At 44.8% G+C, this 27,506-nt stretch overlaps 1 protein-coding gene across 3 annotated transcripts in view; it reads right to left on the reverse strand.

The window, feature by feature from the left end:
- Positions 1 to 589: 589 nt before the first annotated feature.
- Positions 590 to 27,506, reverse strand: part of CGREF1 (cell growth regulator with EF-hand domain 1) — a 130,904-nt gene continuing 103,987 nt past the window's right edge. For all 3 annotated transcript variants that reach the window (XM_088480523.1, XM_088480524.1, XM_088480525.1), the window contains exon 6: positions 590 to 1,619. In XM_088480523.1, the coding sequence (XP_088336649.1) occupies positions 1,194 to 1,619 (426 nt within the window). In that variant the 3' untranslated portion in view covers positions 590 to 1,193. The remainder of the gene's footprint in view (positions 1,620 to 27,506) is intronic.

Here is a 27,506-nt window from a genome sequence, read left to right on the forward strand (position 1 = left end):
GCAATGAAAAAAACACCTGGGGCGTGCTTGGGGACCCCCCTACATTGGGAGTTACAAAGCTAAAAACTAGGAAACTACAATTTTTTTTTTCACCCCAAAATGAAAGTGTTTTTTTGGGGTCTTCTGAGGTATTTTTTTTTTTTTAATTTTGACACAGTTTACCTTTGGGGGACTGTCTGAAGGTTGCAGGGTGGTTTCCGAAATGTTGCACCCCAAAACCCCAATTCTGCACTTTTTTTCGCCACCCATTCCTTGGTGATACTTTTCACACCGGCGAAAAGTTTTCAAATTGAATACGGTGTAAAAGTGGTGAAAATGACGTCATCCGGGCGAACACATCGCAGAATCGGAGTTTTCGCTCCATTTTGAATACCCCTATAAGTGTCTCATTAGGGTGCCCTCGTTATTTACATCTGAGCCACGGTGAGGCCACAACTTGGGAAGTTAAGGAAGCAAATGGCTATTATTAATTGTGCTCAATTAGTGATAAGCAAACGCCAGATGTAGTGGGGGACACAGTATTTAGTTTCTACAGTTTGTGTCTCTCCTGAATAGTGGTTGGCGAATGAAAAACCTTAAAGATTATAAAGCGCAAACATAGAAATAAATTATTTTTCTTGTTTGTTTCTCTTTAATGTAGAATTTCCGGGACACAGTAGACAATGAGCTGAATATACGTAGTAACATCAGGGCTGTATACTTGTCCAGATACACAGGGGTCTCATGTTTTTGTGGAGCTGCCTAAAGCTTGCTCAGAAAATTTGGGTATAATCAGACATTTCTCAGGTCACTTGAGGAGTCACCACCTGGAGAATACTCCTGAATGTGTCCTTCCAAAATCATGAAAATCTCCCTGGTAGGATGGAACCTGGGTGAGGGAGCCTGTAACAACTTCTGCCTATTCCTGCATTCTATGGATAAATGGGGGATTCCTTCTCTTCTCACATCTCTAACAAATATAATAGTAGGACAACAGTCTCTAAATGTTCGTCTCCATCATGGGAATGTGTAATAATAAGCCAATACGGCAAGTTATTCCTAAGCACATGAGTTGCAGCTAAGGACCCAAGGCCAAACTCCACCACAATCCAGATCGGTAATGATCACCACCTAGCAATGGCTCCAGCAAGGTGCAGCTCATTTTCCATAACTTACTAGAAGACCATATCTACAGTATATCAGGATAGGGATTCTTACATCTCATTCTCAGCCACAGCTGCATTGAATACATCTGGTTTCTCTACTTCCTCTTCTGATGAGTCCAGCATTATTGCCTTTACAGTAATTATCTCTTCAACCACATCTTCATGGCTCCTTGTTGCATCTTTAGGTTGAGGAGCAGAGTCCTTTATTTGTATATGGTCTTGGAGAGCATTGTCATCCTCTACTGGTTGGTTTCCAGCTTCTAAATTATTCTTTGTGTCTTCATTTGTGTTAGTATCATTGTCCACGGAGACTTGTAGGTCTCCTGTCTGAGCTGCCAGAGGGGGTGGAATAGCCACATGAATGGACGGCTCATCCTCTGCATAGACTGGTGAGGTCACAATTTCCTGGGCACTGAGAAGCCCATCCATGTTTAAGTCTTGTTTTTCCAAGACTTCATCAACCAAAAGGACCACCTGCAATAAAGGAATAACATTTTCAGTGAATCTCTCCACCAATGGGTAAAATTAGTGATGAAGGTGATTTAATGAAAATCTAAATGAAATATAAAAAAATAAAAGATCATCTAGTATGCCAGACAAGGACATAATGTAATAAAAACATGAAATAGTCATAAGTCAGTACAGCAAAGATGTATAGTACAGATGTGTACTGTAATAGCATTATGGGTGGTAAACATGGAAAAGTAGGAGATTATAGGGGGAGATGTTCTAAGCTCTGGAAAGGGATACATTGGAGAGTGATAAACTACCAGTTACTCGTCTCCTAACTGTCCTGTTATAGGCTGTGTTTGAAAAATCAAAAACGAGAGCGAGTCCGCACTAGTAATATTTCTGACAATAAGACAGAAAAGAATTGCACAATTTAATTAATTATGAACCAACATAAAGGTTATTCTTAAGGGAATCTTGGATAACTCATAGTTGGTGGTGCGCCCATAGGATTTGTGCTATAAACATACAAGGGTAATCTTGCTCGAAGCAAGAGAAAGAAGACAAATGATGCCTGTTCTGGGGTAATCTTTATAGAAATTACTGAGTAAAGTATTGATATGATGAATAAGAATAAAACTTAGCATTTAATAGAAAACCTTTGTTTAAAAAGAGGATTCTACCTTATGAATAAATATGAAACATAAAAAGGTGTATATATGAATATATATATATCCACTTGGAATAATTCAATCAATTGTGTGATCACAAAGAAATTAATTCACAATAATTAGTGAAAGAATGACATAATTACAATAAAAATTATTCAATCAAATGATAAGTCACTTCATATATGCAGTAAATTATGTCAAAACGTATTATTAAAGGCGAAAATTAAATGTATAATCTGATATGTCACCTCTATCCTTGAATCATGAATTAAATGATCATAATACATAAGATGTCAGCGACTGGATGGTATATGGGACCAAGGAAGGAAGGAAGTAAGACCTGGGATACAGTTGTCCCTTCTGCTTTCACCTGTCATGGTCAAACAGGGGATGAGAGAGTGACTGATACGTTAGTCCCAGGGGAAAAGAATAGCAACGCTTCTGCTTTCTGGGATGTCAGCTGTGTCACTCCCCTGTTACCATAAGGCATAGCAGGGGGGATCTACAGAGAGGAGAACCCAGATGAGAGAGCTTGATGGAGGGAAAGGGAAGAGGGAGAATAGGAGGATATATTGTATAAATCAATGTATGGGCCCATGGTTTAGCTCACTCGGGGAGTGATTGTGCCTAGTGAGCAAATGAAAGAATATACCCCCTGGGTGGGCACAAAGTATGAATGGTGGTAAGGTACCTGGGAAGTGTATGTGGAAGGATTAAACATATTGACGAGCGAGTGCTTGAATAAGCGCAAGGAAGCGTAAGCCCCTAGGGAGGGTGGGGTTACATACAATCACACAGGAGAATATAGAGTTAAGTTATTTTAGGGACTAGCCTATAGGATTAGGGTGGGGTGGGAGACATTTTGTGGCTTATTAATACAGTGTATGTAATTCTCTGTCCCTATTTTCACATTTATTATCTTTGACCTTATCTCTGTCATATCCTTATTCTTGCTACTATTACTCCCCTCCTCTCTCTCTATCACTTTGTCCCTGGTCCTGTCCTCTTGTCCCTCTTTTTATCCTCACTGTATTTCTTGTGGAGATGTTTGCGCGCCCTCATCGGACAGGCGGCCCCTCCAGCACAGTACAGCGATGGCGTGCGGCAGGCTGCCTCCTGTCCGGCCAGCTATGGATGGGTCTCCTTTCCTATGGCTGAGCGGCATGAGGCGGCTGATGGCACGCTCCTGGCCATGTCACAGGCTACGGCTGCACTTGCAGGAGGAGACGCGGGGGGCGGCGGAGGAGGCATGGGGCATCCTCTGACCTATGTGCCTCCTCCGGGTCTGAGACTGCCATGGATGGTAGCGGCAGCCGTCGAACAAGGCGAGCAGTGCAGCGAGGGGGGAGGGGCCAATCAAACATGGCGCTGGTTAGCTCCACGGGGGTCTGGCCCTGCGGGTGGGTGGGGCTTAAGGGGTGTGGTTGGTAACGCGCAGCAGCAGGGGATGGGTGTAGGTGTAACTGCTGTCACTATCGGGGGCCCTGTATCTGCGCCTTTTCTTCTCTCTAGTGCTGCGACTACTGGGTCTCCTGTGGCTACCGCTGACATTAGGACTGTTGTGGCGTTGCTGGGGGTAATGATTTAGGCGCGGTAACTGGGCTTCTGGTGTCCGTAATGGGAGCCTTGACGCCGTTGCTGGTTGGGGGGACTGCAGCGGGTCCTGGATTAGATGTGAGAGCGGCACTGACTCCGCTCCTATTGCAGCTTTGTGCGCGGCGTCTGCAGTTCCTCCGCCTGCTGCTGGGAGTGATTCTGCAGGTAGGAAGATTGGAGGTCACCGACGCTCGCGTTTGTTGTCTCCCGTGTCATCCTCTTTCGTTGCAGGGTCTGAGGAGCTGAGCGACCGTGAAGTTATGGCGTGTTCATCGGTCAGTTCCAGTGATGTTGCAGCTTCCACTTCATCAGGTGAGACTGATTCGGATTGGTTGCTTGAGTAGTCAGATTCCGTATCAAGCTCAGTGAGCAGTAGGTCATAGAGTGCTGGAAACACGCAAAACGGGCTAGGCATGGGAGATCGCATAAGAGGGGCAAGCGATCGCGTCGGCATAGAAAGGGCAGCAGTCCGGAGGAGGGTAGCCCGAGCGCCATGGTTCGCTGTACTAACACTTCTTAGGGGTCTGAGGCTGCGCATGCGTGAGCGAATAAAAGAGGGCAAATATGTAGATGTCTTTGCTTTGACATCTAAGAACCGTAAGGCTTTAGCAGCTGCGAAGAATAAAGGGCGTGCAGGGGAAGAAGTTTTTCGCTCCTATGTTAATTGGTTAAGCGGTTTTTACAAGTTCTCAGCTTGCTATTCGGAGTCCCGTCCGGAGGAATCCATGAGCATTGTAAGATATCTTCACTTGGATCATGGTCTCTCGTTCTGCCAGGGGTACGGTTTGGAGATGCTACGATGAAGAGTTTCGTTGCAAGCAGCACAGTGTTAAGACTATGGCTTTCGGGGTAAGGACGTAGAGGTATGGTTTGAGGTAACTCAGCCACCCTCTGCTGCCGCTGAGTCGACTCTGACAAGGCGTGGAACGGTGGCTGCGCGCAGTTCCTTTCATTCTTTTGGAAATGGATTGAAGGGGCATTGTTATGCCTACAACAGTAGTCGCTGTGACGCCGGCACTAAATGCCGTTTCCAACATCAGTGCCCCCGCTGTGGTGCCTCACACCCAGCCAAAGACTGTGTTAAGCCCACCAGTTCCCTTCCAGCCCCCCGTCCCAATGGAGCAGGGGTAGCTAAGTAAGGCTCCATCCCCGGTTAGAGTGGGTGCCATGCGCAAGTGCTTAGGTTGGTACCCTCTTCCATCTGAGGCAGAATTTTTGTTACAGGGTTTCAGCGAGGATTTTAGGCTTCCCATTTCCAAGTTCTGTTGCTCCAGGGGTTCCCAGGAATTTGCGTTGTGCCAGGGACCTCCCACATATTGTGATAGAGAAGGTAGCCAAGGAGGTTCAGTTAGGGCGCATGGTGGGCCCTTTCCCTGCACCTCCTTTGCCAGGTTTGCTCTTGTCGCCAGTGGGGGTGGTACCTGAAAAAGTGCCAGGTAAATACCGATTGATTCAGCACTTATCACACCCTCCGGGGATGTCTGTGAATGATGCCATTCCGGAACATCTTTCGGGGGTGCGTTACCAATCGTTTGATGAGGCTTTGGAGTTGGTTCGGGCAGCAGGTCCGGGGTCTCTCCTAGGGAAGGTGGATGTGGAGTCCGCTTTCTGCCTCTTGCCTTTGCATCCGGATTCATTCCGTTTCATGGGTTTTCCGGTTGGATGATGGTTTTTACATCGATAAGTGCCTTCCCATGGGTTGCTCGGTTTTGTGCGCATTTTTTGAGTCATTTAGCTGCTTCCTTCATTGGTGCATCTGCGCAGGGTCCGGGGAATCAGGTGTGGCTCATTACCTCCATGATTTTCTGTGTGTCGGTCCCGCAGGGTCGGACAGGTGTGAGAAGTTGCTTTTTTCTTTGCGTGCGCTTTTTTGCGAATTTGGGGTCCCTATTGCTCGGGACAAGTGTGAGGGCCCTTACACTTGTCTCGCGTACATTGAGATTGATACTATTACATGGTGTTGTAGATTGCCAGCTGACAAAGTAGCTAAGCTGCGCGATGTTATTGTGCTGGCTTCAGCAGGGGGGGGGGGGGGGGGGCAAGGTCACTTTAAAGCAGTGTCAATCCCTTCTGGGACTTTTCAATTTTGCGTGCAGAGTAATTCCCATGGGTAGGGTATTTTGCCATAAATTAGAAAGGGCGACATCTGGTGCCAAATGACCTCATCATTTCATTTATCTGAACGCTGGACTGCGCAGAGATTTGTGTGTTTGGAATGTGTTTTTGCGAGATTTTAATGCTGTAGCAGTCTGGCTTTCTCCTCCAGTTACCAATGTGCAGATACAGCTTCTTACGGATGCTTCAGGAGCCTTCGGCTACAGGGCTTATCTGGAAGGTTCGTGGTCCTCCCCCCGGGCCATTAGAGTGGATCAGGATGGGTTTGACCAAGAACCTTTGGCTGCTGGAGCTGTTCCCAATTGTTGGGGCTTTGGAGTTGTGGGGCAAGCGCCTCAGGAATCAACATGTAATATTTTGGTGCAACAACTTGGGGGTGGTGCGGCCGTTAACAGTCAAAGGTCAACTTCCCTTCCGGTTTTGCGCTTGTTGGCGCAACTTGTGCTGCGGTGCTTGTCTCTTAATTTTCACATCACGGCATGCCACGTTCCCGGTGTCGATAACTCTATAGCAGACGCACTTTCGCGCCAGCAATGGGATAGGTTCAGGGTGCACACTCCTGGCGGTTTCCTTATTAGTGATGTTTGCGTGGCTTGTCAGACGTTGGCTCCAGGAACGTTACGGATGTATCGTGTCTCTTGGAACCAGTGGTTAACTTTTATTTAGTGTTAGCGGAATGACGGTAAGCGCTTGCATAACTTTTTTGTGGGGTCTTTATATGACAGGGAAGTCCAGAGCAGTAGTGGCCCAGAAACTGGCTGGCATCTCTTTTTTTCATTCGTTTGCGCAGCGGTTACGATTTTACCAAGGGATTTTTAGTTCAGAATTGTTTTAAAAGATGGGCGCGCGTTGCCTCTGCGAAGGAGGACCGTAGACGTCCCATTTCAGTTGCTATGTTGATTAATTTATCATCTGTTGTCGGGGGCGCTGGGTGTCCTTGGTGGCCTGCCCGGACACGAGGATTTGCCCAGTGGTCATTGCTCGGGAATATCTGCGATCTCGGCCTGTCGGTGATGGAGCTTGGTTGATGCACTTGGATGGGACACCATTAACAGTGTATCAGTTCAGATGGGTTTTCCAGCAATGCATTCAGACACTGGGACTACCTTTTGCGGGATTTCGGTACCCATTCATTCAGAATCAGCGCAGCTGCCACTGCCACGAGTTTTTCAGCGGCTGAGATTAAAGCTCTGGGTCACTGGAAATCCAATGCGTACCAGCGGTATGTACGCTAAGGGGTATGTACGCTAAGGGGTATGTACGTTAAGGTGCAGTTATCAGTGGAGGATGTGTGTTGGTTCAAAACTTTGTGGGTGATTGGTTTCCCGTTTGCATGAATTTGGAGGAGTATTTGGTCCATCCATGGGTAGGCGGGGAGGGCAGACAGGCGACTCATGGGGGGAGGGATTTTCCAGGCTGGCCAGGTAGTTGCCCACCTGTTTTTATTTCCAGTTGCTTGCTAAGGACTTTTATTGGGGCTTGTCTGGTTGGTTGGGGATTTCCTCCTTTACAATTCGCTTCTCGGCTCTTTGTGCCTTGTCACAAATGTACACGGCTTGGGAGCAAGTTGCCACTCGTAACCGTTTTGCCGGTGGGGGTCCCGAGGGATTTTGCCCTGAAATCCGGAGGTACTATTGGCTCGTGCTGTCCTTGCAGGTTTTCAGGTTTTTACCTCGGGCCAAGTCACACATCCCCCCTCCTCCCAAAAATGCACTCATTTAGTTAGTTTTAGTTGGTTAGGGATATTGTTAGTTAGAGCATTTTAATTTTCAGTCTTTACCTATGTGTGCCTTGTTCATTGCAGGAGGGACTCTTCACCCATGACCAATATGGAAAGTGGGATATTCCTTTGTGTACTGGGCGTCTAGATCTCCGGCTGCCAGCGATATCAATTTGTTTTCAGCTCTTGGTCTGGTTCGATGGTTGGGGCACAGAGGCATGAAATGGAGCGAATTGTTGCCAGTTTTTGAGTCGAATCAGTGATCATTTGGTAGTCCGGTGGTTTTGGTGGTGCATTTGGAAGGCAATGATGTGGGATCCATGTCTTCTCTAGAGCTGCGACATGAAATGGTGAGGGATTTAGAGATTGTCATGGAGCAGTGGCCCTCGTGTGTTTTAGTGTGGTAGAATATTATTCCAAGGACGTCATTGCACGCCAATATGCCGGGAGTGGTCATGGACAAAGCCAGGCGTAAGGTGAATGCCCTTTTAAGTAGCATAGTTGTGGAGTTTGGTGGTCTCGTGGTGCATCATCCCTCTATACGTTTCCAAGACCTGCATCTCTTTAGGCCTGATGGGGTGCACCTCACTGAAGAGGGAATGATGTTGTTTTTGGTTGATTTGTTCAATGTTATAGTTCAGGTGGTTTAGGGTATGGTGGCGGTACAGGCTTCGGTTGGTCGCTGGTCTGTGGCGGGAAAGAACGTCAGTCCAGTGGGTTTTGCGCAGCCTTATTTTAGGTGCGCTCTCCATACCAATATATTAGTTTAGTCTGAGCTTCCCTACTGGGGGGCAGGGGCGCTGGCTGGATACATTATAGTGTATTGGTGGGAGAGTTGGAGCCTGATAATTTTATTGGTAACAGCCAATTGGTTCAGTTACTGAAATGTCGTGGACATTAGTTTGGGCTTAAGACGTAATGTCACTGAGCAGCTGGCCGATCTTTCTTGCTGCCACCATACTGAATTTCATTGTTAAATTTAATAAATGGTTGACCAATTTAATGGCATTTTCACTGTGTCTGTGTCGTTATTTTTAGTGAAGTTTATAGGTCGTTTCTTTACGTATTTAAGTTAAGTGCGAGGGTCGTGCAACCGCACATCTGCCGACAGGGAGTTTAATAGTGTAGTGAAAAAAAGAAAGACCCGGAGTGCAAGTCCGCGGAATCCACTCTAATATCCCCCGTCTGTATCAAACCGGGAATGAGAAGGTGAGGGTGCGACGTGTGTTACCAGGGGGAAGGAGAAGGTGAGGGTGCGGCGTGTTACCAGGGGGAAGGAGAAGGTGAGGGTGCGGCGTGTTACCAGGGGGAAGGAGAAGGTGAGGGTGCGGCGTGTGTTATCAGGGGGAAGGAGAAGGTGAGGGTGCGGCGTGTTACCAGGGGGAAGGAGAAGGTGAGGGTGCGGCGTGTTACCAGGGGGAAGGAGAAAGTGAGGGTGCGGCGTGTTACCAGGGGGAAGGAGAAGGTGAGGGTGCGGCGTGTGTTACCAGGGGGAAGGAGAAGGTGAGGGTGCGGCGTGTTACCAGGGGGAAGGAGAAGGAGAGGGTGCGGCGTGTTACCAGGGGGAAGGAGAAGGAGAGGGTGCGGCGTGTGTTACCAGGGGGAAGGAGAAGGTGAGGGTGCGGCGTGTGTTACCAGGGGGAAAGAGAAAGGTGAGGGTGCGGCGTGTGTTACCAGGGGGAAGGAGAAGGTGAGGGTGCGGCGTGTGTTACCAGGGGGAAGGAGAAGGTGAGGGTGCGGCGTGTTACCAGGGGGAAGGAGAAGGTGAGGGTGCGGGGTGTTACCAGGGGGAAGGAGAAGGTGAGGGTGCGGCGTGTTACCAGGGGGAAGGAGAAGGTGAGGGTGCGGCGTGTTACCAGGGGGAAGGAGAAGGCAGCACTGACACTGTGAGAAGTCAGCTGTATCGCTCCCCTGTTCTGGCATTGCAGGGGGAGTCACACGCTGGGGGAGTCACACGCTGGGGGAGTCAGACAGCAGCGCTAGAAAGGATAGAACAGTACCTGAGATCCGTGGTCCTAGAGCCGCACTTTAAATTCACGCTCACACAATTACATGATACATAACCTTTATTCAGATTGATTCCAACTGTATATTTGTATTCCTACTGTATTCTGTCTTCCCTTCCATTTATTTTCACCTTTCACTTATTGTCGCCCATCCCTCCCCTTTATTCTTTCTCCCCTCACCCTTGTAACCCCTCACCCACATATCCTCGTTATCTTGGTGCTAAGTTTACCTCCCACATTCTCACATATTGTTATCGCACTCACTCACCATACAGACCTCTCTATGCACCTTACACGCACTGATTATCACATATTGTTATCACACTCTCTCACCATACAGACTTCTCTATACACCTCACACGCACTGATTCTCACATATTGTTATCACACTCTCTCATCATACAGACCTCTCTATGCACCTTGTACGCACTGATTATCACATATTGTTATCACACTCTCTCATCATACAGACCTCTCTATGCACCTTGTACGCACTGATTATCACATATTGTTATCACACTCTCTCACCATACAGACTTCTCTATACACCTCACACGCACTGATTATCACATATTGTTATCACACTCTCTCACCATACAGACCTCTCTATGCACCTTGTACGTACTGATTCTCACATATTGTTATCACACTCTCTCACCATACAGACCTCTCTATGCACCTTATACGCACTGATTCTCACATATTGTTATCACACTCTCTCACCATACAGACCTCTCTATGCACCTTGCACGCACTGATTATCACATATCGTTATCACACTCTCTCACCATACAGACCTCTCTATGCACCTTGGACGCACTGATTATCACATATTGTTATCACACTCTCTCACCATACAGACCTCTCTATGCACCTTGCACGCACTGATTATCACATATTGTTATCACACTCTCTCACCATACAGACCTCTCTATGCACCTTATACGCACTGATTCTCACATATTGTTATCACACTCTCTCACCATACAGACCTCTCTATGCACCTGGCACGCACTGATTCTCACATATTGTTATCACACTCTCTCACCATACAGACCTCTCTATGCACCTTGCACGCACTGATTCTCACACTCTCTCACCATACAGACTTCTCTATGTACCTTGCACGCACTGATTCTCACATATTGTTATCACACTCTCTCACCATACAGACCTCTCTATGCACCTTGTACGTACTGATTCTCACATATTGTTCTCACACTCTCTCACCATACAGACTTCTCTATGCACCTTACACGCACTGATTATCACATATTGTTATCACACTCTCTCACCATACAGACCTCTCTATGCACCTTGCATGCACTGATTATCACATATTGTTATCACACTCTCTCACCATACAGACCTCTCTATGCACCTTGCACGCACTGATTATCACATATTGTTATCACACTCTCTCACCATACAGACCTCTCTATGCACCTTACACGCACTGATTATCACATATTGTTATCACACTCTCTCACCATACAGACCTCTCTATGCACCTTGTATGCACTGATTCTCACACTCTCTCACCATACAGACCTCTCTATGCACCTTGCATACACTGATTATCACATATTGTTATCACACTCTCTCACCATACAGACCTCTCTATGCACCTTGCACGCACTGATTCTCACACTCTCTCACCATACAGACTTCTCTATGTACTTTGCACGCACTGATTATCACATATTGTTATCACACTCTCTCACCATACAGACCTCTCTATGCACCTTGCACGCACTGATTCTCATATTGTTATCACACTCTCTCACCATACAGACCTCTCTATGCACCTTGCACGCACTGATTCTCACATATTGTTATCACTCTCTCACCATACAGACCTCTCTATGCACCTTGCACGCACTGATTCTCACATATTGTTATCACACTCTCTCATCATACAGACCTCTCTATGCACCTTACACGCACTGATTATCACATATTGTTATCACACTCTCTCACCATACAGACCTCTCTATGCACCTTATACGCACTGATTCTCACATATTGTTATCACACTCTCTCACCATAGAGACCTCTCTATGCACCTTGCAAGCACTGATTCTCACATCTTGTTATCACACTCTCTCACCATAGAGACCTCTCTATGCACCTTGCAAGCACTGATTCTCATTTTGTTATCACACTCTCTCACCATACAGACCTCTCTATGCACCTTACACGCACTGATTATCACATATTGTTATCACACTCTCTCACCATACAGACCTCTCTATGCACCTTGCACGCACTGATTCTCACATATTGTTATCACACTCTCTCACCATACAGACCTCTCTATGCACCTTACACGCACTGATTATCACATATTGTTATCACACTCTCTCACCATACAGACCTCTCTATGCACCTTGCACGCACTGATTATCACATATTGTTATCACACTCTCTCACCATACAGACCTCTCTATGCACCTTGCATGCACTGATTATCACATATTGTTATCACACTCTCTCACCATACAGACCTCTCTATGCACCTTGCACGCACTGATTATCACATATTGTTATCACACTCTCTCACCATACAGACCTCTCTATGCACCTTGCATGCACTGATTATCACATATTGTTATCACACTCTCTCACCATACAGACCTCTCTATACACCTTACACGCACTGATTATCACATATTGTTATCACACTCTCTCACCATACAGACCTCTCTATGCACCTTGCATGCACTGATTATCACATATTGTTATCACACTCTCTCACCATACAGACCTCTCTATGCACCTTGCACGCACTGATTATCACACTCTCTCACCATACAGACCTCTCTATGGACCTTGCACGCACTGATTCTCACATATTATCACACTCTCTCACCATACAGACCTCTCTATGCACCTTGCACGCACTGATTCTCACATATTGTTATCACACTCTCTCACCATACAGACCTCTCTATGCACCTTGCATACACTGATTATCACATATTGTTATCACACTCTCTCACCATACAGACCTCTCTATGCACCTTGCTCGCACTGATTATCACATATTGTTGTCACACTGTCTCAGCATACAGACCTCTCTATGCACCTTACACGCACTAATTCTCATATTGTTATCACACTCTCTCACCATACAGACCTCTCTATGCACCTTGCACGCACTGATTATCACACTCTCTCACCATACAGACCTCTCTATGCACCATGCACGCACTGATTATCACACTCTCTCACCATGCAGACCTCTCTATGCACCTTGCACGCACTGATTATCACACTCTCTCACCATGCAGACCTCTCTATGCACCTTGCACGCACTGATTATCACATATCGTTATCACACTCTCTCACCATACAGACCTCTCTATGGACCTTGCACGCACTGATTCTCATATATTGTTATCACACTCTCTCACCATACAGACCTCTCTATGGACCTTGCACGCACTGATTCTCACATATTGTTATCACACTCTCTCACCATACAGACCTCTCTATGCACCTTATACGCACTGATTCTCACATATTGTTATCACACTCTCTCACCATACAGACCTCTCTATGCACCTTGCACGCACTGATTATCACACTCTCTCACCATACAGACCTCTCTATGCACCATGCACGCACTGATTATCACACTCTCTCACCATGCAGACCTCTCTATGCACCTTGCACGCACTGATTATCACATATCGTTATCACACTCTCTCACCATACAGACCTCTCTATGCACCTTGCATGCACTGATTATCACATATTGTTATCACACTCTCTCACCATACAGACCTCTCTATGCACCTTGCATGCACTGATTATCACATATTGTTATCACACTCTCTCACCATACAGACCTCTCTATGCACCTTGCACGCACTGATTCTCACACTCTCTCACCATACAGAATTCTCTATGTACCTTGCACGCACTGATTCTCACATATTGTTATCACACTCTCTCACCATACAGACCTCTCTATGCACCTTGCACGCACTGATTATCACACTCTCTCACCATACAGACCTCTCTATGCACCATGCACGCACTGATTATCACACTCTCTCACCATGCAGACCTCTCTATGCACCTTGCACGCACTGATTATCACATATCGTTATCACACTCTCTCACCATACAGACCTCTCTATGCACCTTGCATGCACTGATTATCACATATTGTTATCACACTCTCTCACCATACAGACCTCTCTATGCACCTTACACGCACTGATTATCACATATTGTTATCACACTCTCTCACCATACAGACCTCTCTATGCACCTTGCACACACTGATTATCACACTCTCTCACCATACAGACCTCTCTATGCACCTTGCACGCACTGATTCTCATATTGTTATCACACTCTCTCACCATACAGACCTCTCTATGCACCTTGCACGCACTGATTATCACACTCTCTCACCATACAGACCTCTCTATGGACCTTGCACGCACTGATTCTCACATATTGTTATCACACTCTCTCACCATACAGACCTCTCTATGCACCTTACACGCACTGATTATCACATTTCCACTCTTATCCCGTTTAAGCCCCTATTTCAGAATTGTCCTGGATTCACATTTTAGAAGCTGATTTATCCATTTTCGTCATCACATTTACAACCAGTTTCTGATATGATTTATTCATTATCTGTTATATCTTTCTTTAATTTAGATCTTATAAAGCAGATCGGGTCGTTCTTGCTCCTCCATCTCATTTATCTATCAATCATATCCCCAGAATGACCCTTTTTATAATCCCATATTCTATATCTCATCACTATACCAATTTTGATAACCCCCTTTTTTCCATTAAACTAAGAGTATTTTCTATATCACTCTCATATATCCTTGTATAACAATAATTCCCGTATATGCTTCAGTCCTCATCCAGCATTAATATCTCTCTAATCTGTGTTATCATTATATATCTCTTATCATTTTGAATCATTTGTTACATATCCCTTTCTTCTAGATATTAATAACCAATTTCTTTTCTCTTTCTTTCGTCCCCTCTGTATGAGTATTAGTCCTCATTTCTCTTTGTTTTATTTCATCATACTCTGTCATACACACAATAGATAATAAGATTACTTGGCTGGAATTTCATCCTCTTCTCTGTTCATATCAGCTGAGCGTTTATTCTCACCAGCTGGACTGACTGGCCTATGCACATGATTGGTCTATGCACATGACTGGCCTATGCACATGACTGGCCTATGCACATGACTGGCCTATGCACATGACTGGCCTATGCACATGACTGGCCTATGCACATGACTGGCCTATGCACATGACTGGCCTATGCACATGACTGGCCTATGCACATGATTGGTCTATGCACATGATTGACCTATGCACATGATTGGCTGTGTCCGCAGCCACTCGAGACTACTGCATCATGATTGGTCTGACAAGAGCTAAAGGATAGGAGTCACGGGATGATCCTGGCGATCAGGTAATCAAGCCTCCCAGCAAAAATCGCATCCTGCTCTTCATTATTTGCAGATTACATGTCATCCCCGACACACGTGCACCGCAGTATCCAGCTCTAGGACCACGGATCTCAGTTACTATTCTATCCTTTCTAACGCTGCTGTCCGAGTCCCCCAACGTGCGACTCCCCCTGCAATGCCGGCTGGCAACAGGGAAGCGATACAGCTGACTTCTCACAGGGTCAGTGCTGCCTTCTCCATCCCCCTGGTAACACACGCCGCACCCTCACCTTCTCCTTCCCCCTGGTAACACGTCGCACCCTCACCTTCTCCTTCCCCCTGGTAACACGCCGCACCCTCACTTTCTCCTTCCCCCTGGTAACACGTCGCACCCTCACTTTCTCCTTCCCCCTGGTAACACACGTCGCACCCTCACCTTCTCCTTCCCCCTGGTAACACCCCGCACCCTCACTTTCTCATTCCCCGTTTCATACAGACGGAGGCTATTAGAGTGGATTCCGATGACTTCCACTCCAGGTCTTACTATTTTCATTACAATATATATGTTTAATCCTTCCACATACACTTCCCAGGTACCTTACCACCATTCATACTTTGTGCCCACCCAGGGGGTATATTCTTTCATTTGCTCACTAGGCACAATCACTCCACGAGTGAGCTAAACCATGGGCCCATACATTGATTTATACAATACACCCTCCTCTTCCCCCTCTTCCCTTTCCCTCCATCAAGCTCTCTCATCTGGGTTCTCCTCTCTGTAGATCCCCCCTGCTATGCCTTATGGTAACAGGGGAGTGACACAGCTGACATCCCAGAAAGCAGAAGCGTTGCTTTTCTTTTCCCCTGGGACTAACGTATCAGTCACTCTCTCATCCCCTGTTTGACCGTGACAGGCGAAAGCAGAAGGGACAACTGTATCCCAGGTCTTACTTCCTTCCTTCCTTGGTCCCATATACCATCCAGTCGCTGACATCTTTACAGTTTTTGTTCTTTCTGAACAAAGGACTGTCCTGTGATATCAAACAATATATGATTTTGATTACTGTCTATACATTGGAGTATTTAAATATGATATACTGATAGAAGTATAGAAATAATCAAAATCATATGAGTATTGACCAGTACTGATTACCACGGACCGGTTTCTTTCCGTCCTACTGACAAATTTGTGTAGTAAGCTTCTGCACCCACTGCGTAATACTGTGCCTTCTGTGTTTCCCTTATGTATTATGATCATTTGATTCATGATTCAAGGATAGAGGTGACATATCAGATTATACATTTAATTTTCACCTTCAATAATACGTTTTGACATAATAATTTACTGCATATATGAAGTGACTTATCATTTGATAGAATGACATAATTACAATAAAAATTATTCATTCACTAATTATTGTGAATTAATTTCTTTGTGATCACCCAATTGATTTAATTATTCCAAGTGGAGATATACATATATATATATATTATTTTTATTTATTTTTTTCATATATACACCTTTTTATGTTTCATATTTATTCATAAGGTAGAATTCTCTTTTTAAGTTTTTTTCTTATTCATCATATCAATATTTTACTCATTATCTTCTATAAAGATTACCCTTGTATGTGTTTGAAAAATGACAGTTAGGAGCTGATTGGTTGGTCATTTATCACTTTCCAGAGCTTAGTACATCCACCCCTATGGGTTATAAACATGGGAAAGACTAAAGCTGGGTACACAATGGGCAATATATTAGCCGTTCAATGCGTGTGCATCAGTTGATACGAGCGCCTGATATCTCTGTGATGCACAGGAGCAAAACAATCCTAGCAGGACTGGGTAATACAGGCTGAGTCTCCCATATCCAAATGCTTGGGACCTGGAGTATTGTGGATATCGGAATATTTGGATATGGGAGACCCAACCTGTACTGATTGTAACCCATCCTTAATGTAGTAACGTGATGGAAATTATCATATACATCATACAATATATAAGAAGAGCCACCTTTACAACTCTTGACATTTTAATGTACTATACACAAAAAGAGAACAAGAAGAGTTTTGTCTATTTAGGTGCATGTTGAGTAATTTAACCCTTTCGCTGTGGAGGACGTCAGGCTCATCCTCGCATATACACCTACAGTGCGGAGGACAAGCCCAACTTATGGAGCATACACACAGTCAGATATTTATTTTGAACGATATTGTTTGAACGATTTTTTTTTTTTTCCAACGATTTTGCTAACGATTTACTCAACGATTTGAACGATATCTGAAGAAAAAAAACGAAATCTAACAAATCTGACTGCAAACATGTCATGTCAGATATCGTTCTCTAACAAACGTGAACGCGCATCGTCCATGCTTGTACACATGAACGATTTTTTCATCAGATTTGAACGATTTTTAAAATAGTTATCGTTCAAATCTGATGAAAAATCTGACCGTGTGTATACACCATTAGGGTAGGTTTAGTCAGGCCCAGGGCCCTAGCTAGGGTAGTGCAGGGGGTGCCACCGCACAGGGCACCACATGTCAGGGGGCGCTGTTTGGGCCTGTCAAATTTCTGTTTATTATGATTCTTGCTTGTAGCTTCCTCTTATTTCATCCCCAGCATCTCCTGGCCTCCCCTATCTCTTCCCTGGCCCTTCCCCATGAGGCCATGGCCCTCTCTCAGGTGCACTATGTTATGTCCCTATTTATCCCCAACATCTCTTGGCCTCCCCTATCTCTTCCCTGGCCCTTCCCCATGAGGATATGGCCCTCTCTCAGGTGCACTATATTATGTCCCTATTTATCCCCAGCATCTCCTGGCCTCCCCTATCTCTTCCCTGGCCCTTCCCCATGAGGCCATGGCCCTCTCTCAGGTGCACTATATTATGTCCCTATTTATCCCCAGCATCTCCTGGCCTCCCCTATCTCTTCCCTGGCCCTTCCCCAAGAGGCCATGGCCCTCTCTCAGGTGCACTATATTATGTCCCTATTTAAAAAATGGGAGGGGGCAATGCTCTCTCGGGCAAAGGGCACAAAAAAGTCTTATTACGGCTCTAGGTATAGTGCCCAGCAAGGCAAATGGTGGGCACTCTACAGTCACCGGCGCGAATATCAGAAGCACGGTTTAAATTTTTTTTTAAATGGTGGCTAGGTGTTCCACAATGATAATAGACAGCAAAGACTCAGTGTGACCCATATTCCAGGTGTTCCACAATGACAGACAGCAAAGACTCAATGTGACCCATATTCCAGGTGTTACACAATGATAACAGACAGCAAAGACTCAGTGTGACCCATAGGCCAGGTGTTCCACAATGATAAGACAGCAAAGACTCAGTGTGACCCATAGGCCAGATGTTACACAATGACAACAGACAGCAAAGACTCAGTGTGACCCATACGCCAGGTGTTCCACAATAACAACAGACAGCAAAGACTCAATGTGACCCATACGCCAGGTGTTCCACAATGACAACACACAGCAAAGACTCAGTGTGACCCATAGGCCAGGTGTTCCACAATGACTCAGTGTGACCCATAGGCCAGGTGTTCCACAATGACTCAGTGTGACCCATAGGCCAGGTGTTCTACAATGACAACACACAGCAAAGACTCAGTGTGACCCATATTCCAGGTGTTCCACAATGACAACACACAGCAAAGACTCAGTGTGACCCATAGGCCAGGTGTTCCACAATGACTCAGTGTGACCCATAGGCCAGGTGTTCTACAATGACAACACACAGCAAAGACTCAGTGTGACCCATATTCCAGGTGTTCCACAATGACTGTGTGACCCATGGGCCAGATGTTCCACAATGACAGACAGCAAAGACTCAGTGTGACCCATATTCCAGGTGTTCCACAATGACTCAGTGTGACCCATAGGCCAGGTGTTCTACAATGACAACAGACAGCAAAGACTCAATGTGACCCATATTCCAGGTGTTACACAATGACAACAGCAAAGACTCAGTGTGACCCATAGGCCAGGTGTTCCACAATGACTCAGTGTGACCCATAGGCCAGGTGTTCCACAATGACAACACACAGCAAAGACTCAGTGTGACCCATATTCCAGGTGTTCCACAATGACAACACACAGCAAAGACTCAGTGTGACCCATAGGCCAGGTGTTCCACAATGACTCAGTGTGACCCATAGGCCAGGTGTTCTACAATGACAGCAGCAAAGACTCAGTGTGACCCATATTCCAGGTGTTCCACAATGACAACAGACAGCAAAGACTCAGTGTGACCCATATTCCAGGTGTTACACAATGACAACAGACAGCAAAGATTCAGTGTGACCCATAGGCCAGATGTTACACAATGACAACAGCAAAGACTCAGTGTGACCCATATTCCAGGTGTTCCACAATGACTCAGTGTGACCCATAGGCCAGGTGTTTCACAATGACAGCAGCAAAGACTCAGTGTGACCCATATTCCAGATGTTCCACAGTGACTCAGTGTGACCCATAGGCCAGGTGTTCCACAATGACAGCAGCAAAGACTCAGTGTGACCCATATTCCAGGTGTTCCACAATGACTCAGTGTGACCCATAGGCCAGATGTTCCACAATGACAGACAGCAAAGACTCAGTGTGACCCATATTCCAGGTGTTCCACAATGACTCAGTGTGACCCATAGGCCAGGTGTTCTACAATGACAGACAGCAAAGACTCAGTGTGACCCATAGGCCAGGTGTTACACAATGACAACAGACAGCAAAGACTCAGTGTGACCCATATTCCAGGTGTTCCACAATGACAGACAGCAAAGACTCAATGTGACCCATATTCCAGGTGTTACACAATGACTCAGTGTGACCCATAGGCCAGGTGTTCTACAATGACAACACAGCAAAGACTCAGTGTGACCCATATTCCAGGTGTTCCACAATGACAACAGACAGCAAAGACTCAGAGTGACCCATATTCCAGGTGTTACACAATGACAACAGCAAAGACTCAGTGTGACCCATATTCCAGGTGTTCCACAATGACAGCAGCAAAGACTCAGTGTGACCCATAGGCCAGGTGTTCCACAATGACAGCAGCAAAGACTCAGTGTGACCCATATTCCAGGTGTTCCACAATGACTCAGTGTGACCCATAGGCCAGGTGTTCTACAATGACAGACAGCAAAGACTCAGTGTGACCCATAGGCCAGGTGTTACACAATGACAACAGACAGCAAAGACGCAATGTGACCCATACGCCAGGTGTTCCACAATGACAACACACAGCAAAGACTCAGGGCCTGATTCAGACCCGGACGCAAGTGGCCGTTCGCTCGTTCGGCGTACGAGCATAAAAATTTTAAATCAAGTGCTCGCTCGTATGTTCGCTCGCAGCTAATCTTCCGCCCCATAGTCTCCCAACCCGTCCTCTAGCTAGCGAACGTTTGAAATAGCAACCGTCCGTCTCCTCTTTGGTTGCAGGGAGCGCTCGCACAAGTCAATTCCGGAAGTGGCCCTGTCAGTTTTCGATTGCCATTAATCGATTCAAGTATGTTTCCTGAATGAAATAGCTGGCAATCACTATATTAATTACCTTAATTGTTATTCACATGTTTGCAATCCTTTTTTTTTTTTTTCAATGTCAATAAACTTTATTATTGTTCGTGTGTGTCATTGATTCCGCAGAATATGTACGGTTGGACCAAGGGGATGGTTGTTCAAAATTAAAAGTTGGTTTGAATGCTACTATTGTTTTGCGTTTTTTTATATGCAGATTTTTCATCTTTTTTATTAATATTTAAATTAGCTTACGCATGTCACTGCATTAAGCCTATCATAACTCACATTATATTTGTGAGGGTGTAGGTCACATGACTCATACAATAACCAATAGAATGCTTTCTGTTAATTTACAAAGTACATTAGCCAATCATATTTTTTCTAGGCCCTTTATTAAAACTGTTTTGTGTAAAAAAAATCATTGCCATCATGAGAGCCGCTGCTTTTTGCCGCAGAGAACTCCTGGTCCTCACTGATGTGATGGACCGGAGATTAACGTACTCCACGGGCCCCATCACTAACCTCCGCAAGCGGCTTGCCTACGCGGAGGTGCGGCGCCGTCTGCGTAGGATCGGTTTCCGCTGAAATATTGGACAGTTGGAAAGGCGGTGGTCCACTCTCCGGCGCCGATCCCCATGCCTGTTGGACAATTTGCGTCGGCAAATCAGGGAAAGTGTTTGTTTTAATAATATTTAAAATGTAAGCATACCTGCGTGTGCATGTTTCCCGTATAGCCCTGTTTCTTTATTTTGGACATACCTGCATGTGCATGTTTCCCGTATAGCCCTGTTTCTTTATTTTGGACATACCTGCATGTGCATGTTTCCCGTATAGCCCTGTTTCTTTATTTTGGACATACCTGCATGTGCATGTTTCCCGTATAGCCCTGTTTCTTTATTTTGGACATACCTGCGTGTGCATGTTTCCCGTATAGTGCATGTTCCACGTATATTCTTTATTTTGGACATACCTGCGTGTGCATGTTTCCCGTATAGTGCATGTTCCCCGTATATTCTTCATTTTGGACATACCTGCGTGTGCATGTTTCCCATATAGCCCTGTTTCTTTATTTTGGACATACCTCCGTGTGCATGTTTCCCGTATAGCCCTGTTTCTTTATTTTGGACATACCTGCGTGTGCATGTTTCCTGTATAGTGCATGTTCCCCGTATATTCTTTATTTTGGACATACCTGCGTGTGCATGTTTCCCATATAGCCCTATTTCTTTATTTTGGACATACCTGCGTGTGCATGTTTCCCATATAGCCCTGTTTCTTTATTTTGGACATACCTGCATGTGTATGTTTCCCGTATAGCCCTGTTTCTTTATTTTGGACATACCTGCATGTGCATGTTTCCCGTATAGCCCTGTTTTTTTTTTTTTTTTTTTCTTAGTTAAAATTTTGGATTCAAAATTTAAAATATGTAATAATCTAAATTTTTCAACATCATTTAGGGGCTGAGCGCAGACTACGATGTCTCCAACATCGGGCTCGTCCCCTCTCCACCACCCAAACATCCTCTCCCCACTCTTCCCCAAATTCCCCCTCCACCCCAGACCTTGCAGACCGTGAGGCCCCTCCCTCTCCTCACATTCCTATCCCTCCAACTTCACCCTCCCCTCCACCCCCCCTCTCTTTTCCTCACCCTCCCCTCCACCCCCCCTCTCTTTTCCTCACCCTCAACGTCTTCCCAAATCACCCCTCCTCCCTCTGAGCAGCACCGGCCCACCTCTGAGGAGGAAGATTTTGGGGCACCTGGCCCAGGCAGCATTATGTCTGATATGTTTCCCTTTTAAACTATGGTTGCTTTTGCATTTTTTGGTTTTTGGGTGATGTTGTCCTTTTGCCTGTGCAGTTCAAAATTGTAAAGTAGTTGTAATGTTTTGGATATATATCTTTGTGAAACAATGTCTAGGATGTTTTCCCCTTACACATATCACACATGTGGCATTCATTTTGTTTGGTTGTTTTTTGGTGTCACCTTTTTTTGTATAGTCTGTTTTTTTAGTTGTTTTCTCACATATAAATTAAGGTGTCATTTTAGTAATCTGCACATTTTTCTGACCCACAGAGGACCAGAGGCGTTATGAAGACATTTATGCAGGATTGCAGATTATGAGGGGCCATGTAGTTGGGCTGCTTGTGGCGTTGGATCACATTTTGGCGCGCCTGCGCCACAAATTTTTTTTTTATACCTCCAAAAATGTGGAAAAAAATAAATTTTATTTTGGTTTATTTAAGTCTCATTCCTTGTGTGTCAATTTTAGATTGGTGAACCTTACATAAGTCTACATAAGTCCATGGTTTTTAAATAAATGTAAATGTGTTTGTCGAAAGCTCAAGTAAGTATGTAAGCTTGTACATTAAACACATAACAATACCAATAGGTTTGGAGAAGTAACCTCAAAATGTGACTATTGTTTGGTGTGGGTAATGTTACATTGAAAGCTACCTGCTTAGGTCTACAATTGCAAACATACTGATTCACCATAATACCTTTGGTGTTTGTTTTTAGCAACAAAGCAGGGTACTAAACTTTTCCAAATAAGAAATTACAGTGTTAGGCATTAAGCAACTTTGCATTTTTAGAAACAGGTTACACTTGGTTGTAATTTACGATGGAAATGGTTGGTGAACGTCAAATAAAATTTTAATGCACAGAAATAACACCAAGTGAATACACACAATTTCGAAAAACCAAACCACATACACAAGTTAAAAATCACACCCAAAACCCCAAAAAAACACAATCAGGAACTGTTTGATTTCTTCTCCTCATTTGTGGATTCATGTTGGCATGCTACTTCTTCATTGTTCCCGAAGTTATATCCAACGTGTCCACATAAAGTCATTTGTGTTGATCAGGTAGTAGGCATGGTTTTTTATGGTCATTTTAGGGATTAAAAAGAAAAAAAGAAAACTGTTAATAGTGAACTTTAAAAATGCCACAATGTAAACATGTAATATTTTAAACATTATGAGGAAATAATTACCTAAAATATCTGGCCAGAACTTCATCGCGTATGGCCCCCCCCACATGCTGACCTCCGACCAACCTCGGGGGGCCGTCCTCAGGCAAGGCATCCTCTGGCTGCATTGGGACACCACTGCTTATGGCAATGTTGTGAAATATCCCACACAGGACCACAATTTTCGAAACCATAGCCGGCAAATACAGAAGGTCGCCACCAGAGCGGTGGAGGCATCTGAATCTGCCTTTTAAAAGGCCGATACAGCGTTCCACCACCTGCCTGGTGGCTGTAAGTGCGGAATTATACTGACTTTGTGGCCCTGGTGTAGGATCCAAATAAGGAGTGAGCAACCAGGGCGTGCAAGGGTAACCACTGTCTCCTGTGAAATAACAAAAACAAACATCAGGACCATTGTGTAACAAGCTTTGCATTGGTTTCAACAGAAGGTGTCAACTTACCCAGAAGCCACGCATCACCAGCTTGTAGGTTGTTTAATTTGTGCCAAATCCCTGATTGCCGGATGATGAAGGAATCATGTGCACTGCCGGGGAATTTGGCATTCAGGGACAGGATCTGGAGGGAGGCATCACATACCACCATTACATTCAGTGAATGAAAGTGCTTGCGGTTCCTAAAAATAGCCTCCAGCCTTGCTGGAGGCTGAAGTGGTATGTGAGTGCCATCCACAACCCCTATGATGTGTGGGAAGCCAGCTATTTGGTAAAAATTCGCCTTTGCCACATTAAGGGTACCCATATCCAATGGCATTTGAATAAAATGATGGAGGTGTTTAAAAAGGGCCTCCATCACTGCCCTCAGGATCCTTGAAAAGGAGGATTGGGATATTCCCGCAACTATTCCCACAGTGGTTTGAAAGGATCCTGAGGCACAAAAATGTAACACCGACATTAATTGAGTAAGTGGTGGTATTGCTGTAGGATTGTCAATTTGCCGTTCAAGATCACTCTCTATTAATGAGAGAGTGTCTATGATGATTTGGGGTGGCAGACGGTATTGCCGTAACACCTCATCATCTGGCATTCCAAAAAGGTTAACGTGTTCTATATATCTGGGGCCTTGCACACCTACGAGGCCTACGCCTGGGACGAAGTTGAGGTTGGTCGGGTTCTGGAACCATGGCCAATATAATACGACCAACATCAACCTGAAATGGTAAGCCAGGTAGTTATTGTTTTAGACAAATGTGTTAAGAAAAATATACTTATCTTTTCTCAGAAATCCAAAGATGCTTACAGGCCTGGGATGTGTCATGTGCAGAACACCCTACATTTCAAAAGTAGAAAATATGTTTAAGATTCATTAAATAAAATATGATTGTAAACAAATTGTTTTTGTGAAAAAATAAAGAAGGGAGCACACATTAGTTCAGGAAATACTACGCTACATTTAGTGTTAAGACATGATTTTACACTGAAAATTTGAAAAAAAAATTAGTTCGTAAAATAGTACGCTACTTTTACAGTTAAATCAAGACACATTAGTTCGTAAAATAGTACGCTACTTTTACAGTTAAATCAAGACACATTAGTTCGCAAAATAGTACGCTACTTTTACAGTTAAATCAAGACACATTAGTTCGCAAAATAGCACGCTACTTTTACAGTTAAATCAAGACACATTAGTTCGCAAAATAGTACGCTACTTTTACAGTTAAAACCACTCAAACATTATTTCGCTAAATAGTACGCTACATTTAGTGGTAAGACATGATTGTTCCCCGAAAAAAAAAAAACATTACTTTGCGAAACATATGTTAAGAACAACACATCTAATTTGTAAAATCATGAAAACAAAAACACTTACCAAAAACAGACAAATATCCCAAAGTTCAAAAACTTCACTGGGGCAATGCCAAACTAACTGTAAACCCCAAAAAAATATTAAAAACATTTGAAAACTATTTACTATTTTTTTTATGGTGGTTTTTTACAATACTTACTCCAAAAATCACCAAAAAATAGCCAAAAAATTAAAAAAAAAAGAAAGCAGGAATAAAAAAACAAAATATCACTCCGAAAATGTCCTCCTTCTACTCACTAAGCCTCAAAACCACTCCAACGCCAAACCTCCAACAGACAACATGCCACATCGACTCCAGTCACACCAAGCCATAAATAGTCTTTATTTTCCCACTCAAATTAAGGACGGACAATAGGAGCGCACAGTCAATGAAGCGGCCGAATAATCCTGACGCATGTATAAAAACGTCACTGAAAAGCCAAATCGGTCTGCTGTAGTGAGACCTGAAAGTCCAAAATGACTACAGAGCAGCAAAGCAATGGCCAAGGGGCGCCAGGTAAGTATTTCTCTTTTTTGGGCAAAAGGATTCTGTTTAACAATAATTTTGGGAACATTTTACATTATAAATTTTAATCCCATTTTCAAAAAAGGTGTTGAGGATGCCATGGAAGAGGCTGCTGGGCCTAGTAGGCCAACTAAACAAAAACAAAAAAAGGCAGCCACAATTCACAAGAAAGGAGATGGAGGTTTTGGTGCAAATGTGCAATGACAGCATGCCACAGGAAGCAAGGAATATGGGTGCAAGCCAGAAATGGAAAATATGGGACGACATAGCCAGTGGTGTCAATAGGGTGGGTGATTGTGAATGTTCAACCCGGGAGGTCAAACGCTGGTACGTAAAAACTACATTTTAGTAAAAAGTATTTACAGGTCCAAATACTGCCGGAATAATGCCAACTTTTTACCCCACAGATGGAGCGACTTCAAATATCGTCTTAAGCAAAAACTGGCTGATAGGGCTAGGCATGCAGGGGGGACAGATGGGGGTCCCACCCCTGTGTCACTGGAGCTCACAGATTTGGAGGAGATGGCCCAGGGGTGTGTGCAGGATGAGGTGGTGTTTGGCGTGTCGAACATGGATACCGACATGCCCGACTTTGCGGCTCCTCATGTTGCCCCAGGTAAATATTGTAATGTTAACAACTCAGAAATGTGTTTGGGACAATGTGAGAAAAGAGAGAAAAGAGTAACATTATAATCTAGACAGAGACACAGGCGGATGAGTCTGCTCCAGAGGGGAGCTTTGGATGCAGAATTTCTGCTGCCTCTGCAGTGGAGGAAGCAGTAGACCGGCTGGGGACCCTGTGGCAGACAGTCCAGGGCATTCCCCGTCGCAGGCAGTGGGCCTCCTCACTGATCTCAATATTAAAACGTATCAGCAGACCGAGATTCTGCTGAGGATGGACGCCAGTCTGCTACGGGTGGCGGACGCCCTGGAGCAAAGTGCTGTGGCCAACGTGACCATTGCTAAGGCCCTGGCAGAAAACACTGGGGCCAATGTGCGAATAGCAAATGCCCTGGAACAGCTCGTTCGCCAGCACATGTTGGAGCCGGCCTCCCTTCCTGCCGGAACATCAGGACCCTCCACCTCTGGCACAACAGCCATCCCTCCAAATGTGCCTAGCCCTATGCCTAGTCCAGAGGCCACAACATCTGCCTCTGGCCAGGCCAGCAGAAGGACATCCCGGACCCGTTCAGGCTCCCTCCCTACCCCGGCCGAACGGGCCAAAAGGCGATGACAGCACTGGCTAATTTTCCCACAAGCCTTCTCAGTGTTTGCCCCATATTCCTTAATGCCCAAAACCTCCCTCTCCTTTCTTGTGAATTTTTTTATTAATTGTGTTTGTTTGTGGATTTAAAATGCCACTTATTTTGTTTGTGTGTTTCTAAAATCATTTGTTATTTGTTTTTACGTTATCAAGTTTTTATTATTTCCACAAAAATTTTTTAAAAAAAACAACAAAAAAAATAAAATAAAGTTGAAAATCTGCACAATTCTATTGTTAATTTATTCAAAAACTGGTTAAATGGTAATCCC

The sequence above is a fragment of the Taudactylus pleione genome, unplaced genomic scaffold (assembly GCF_031769625.1).
Source record: "Taudactylus pleione unplaced genomic scaffold, aTauple2 ptg000254l, whole genome shotgun sequence".
NCBI classification, from domain to species: domain Eukaryota; kingdom Metazoa; phylum Chordata; class Amphibia; order Anura; family Myobatrachidae; genus Taudactylus; species Taudactylus pleione.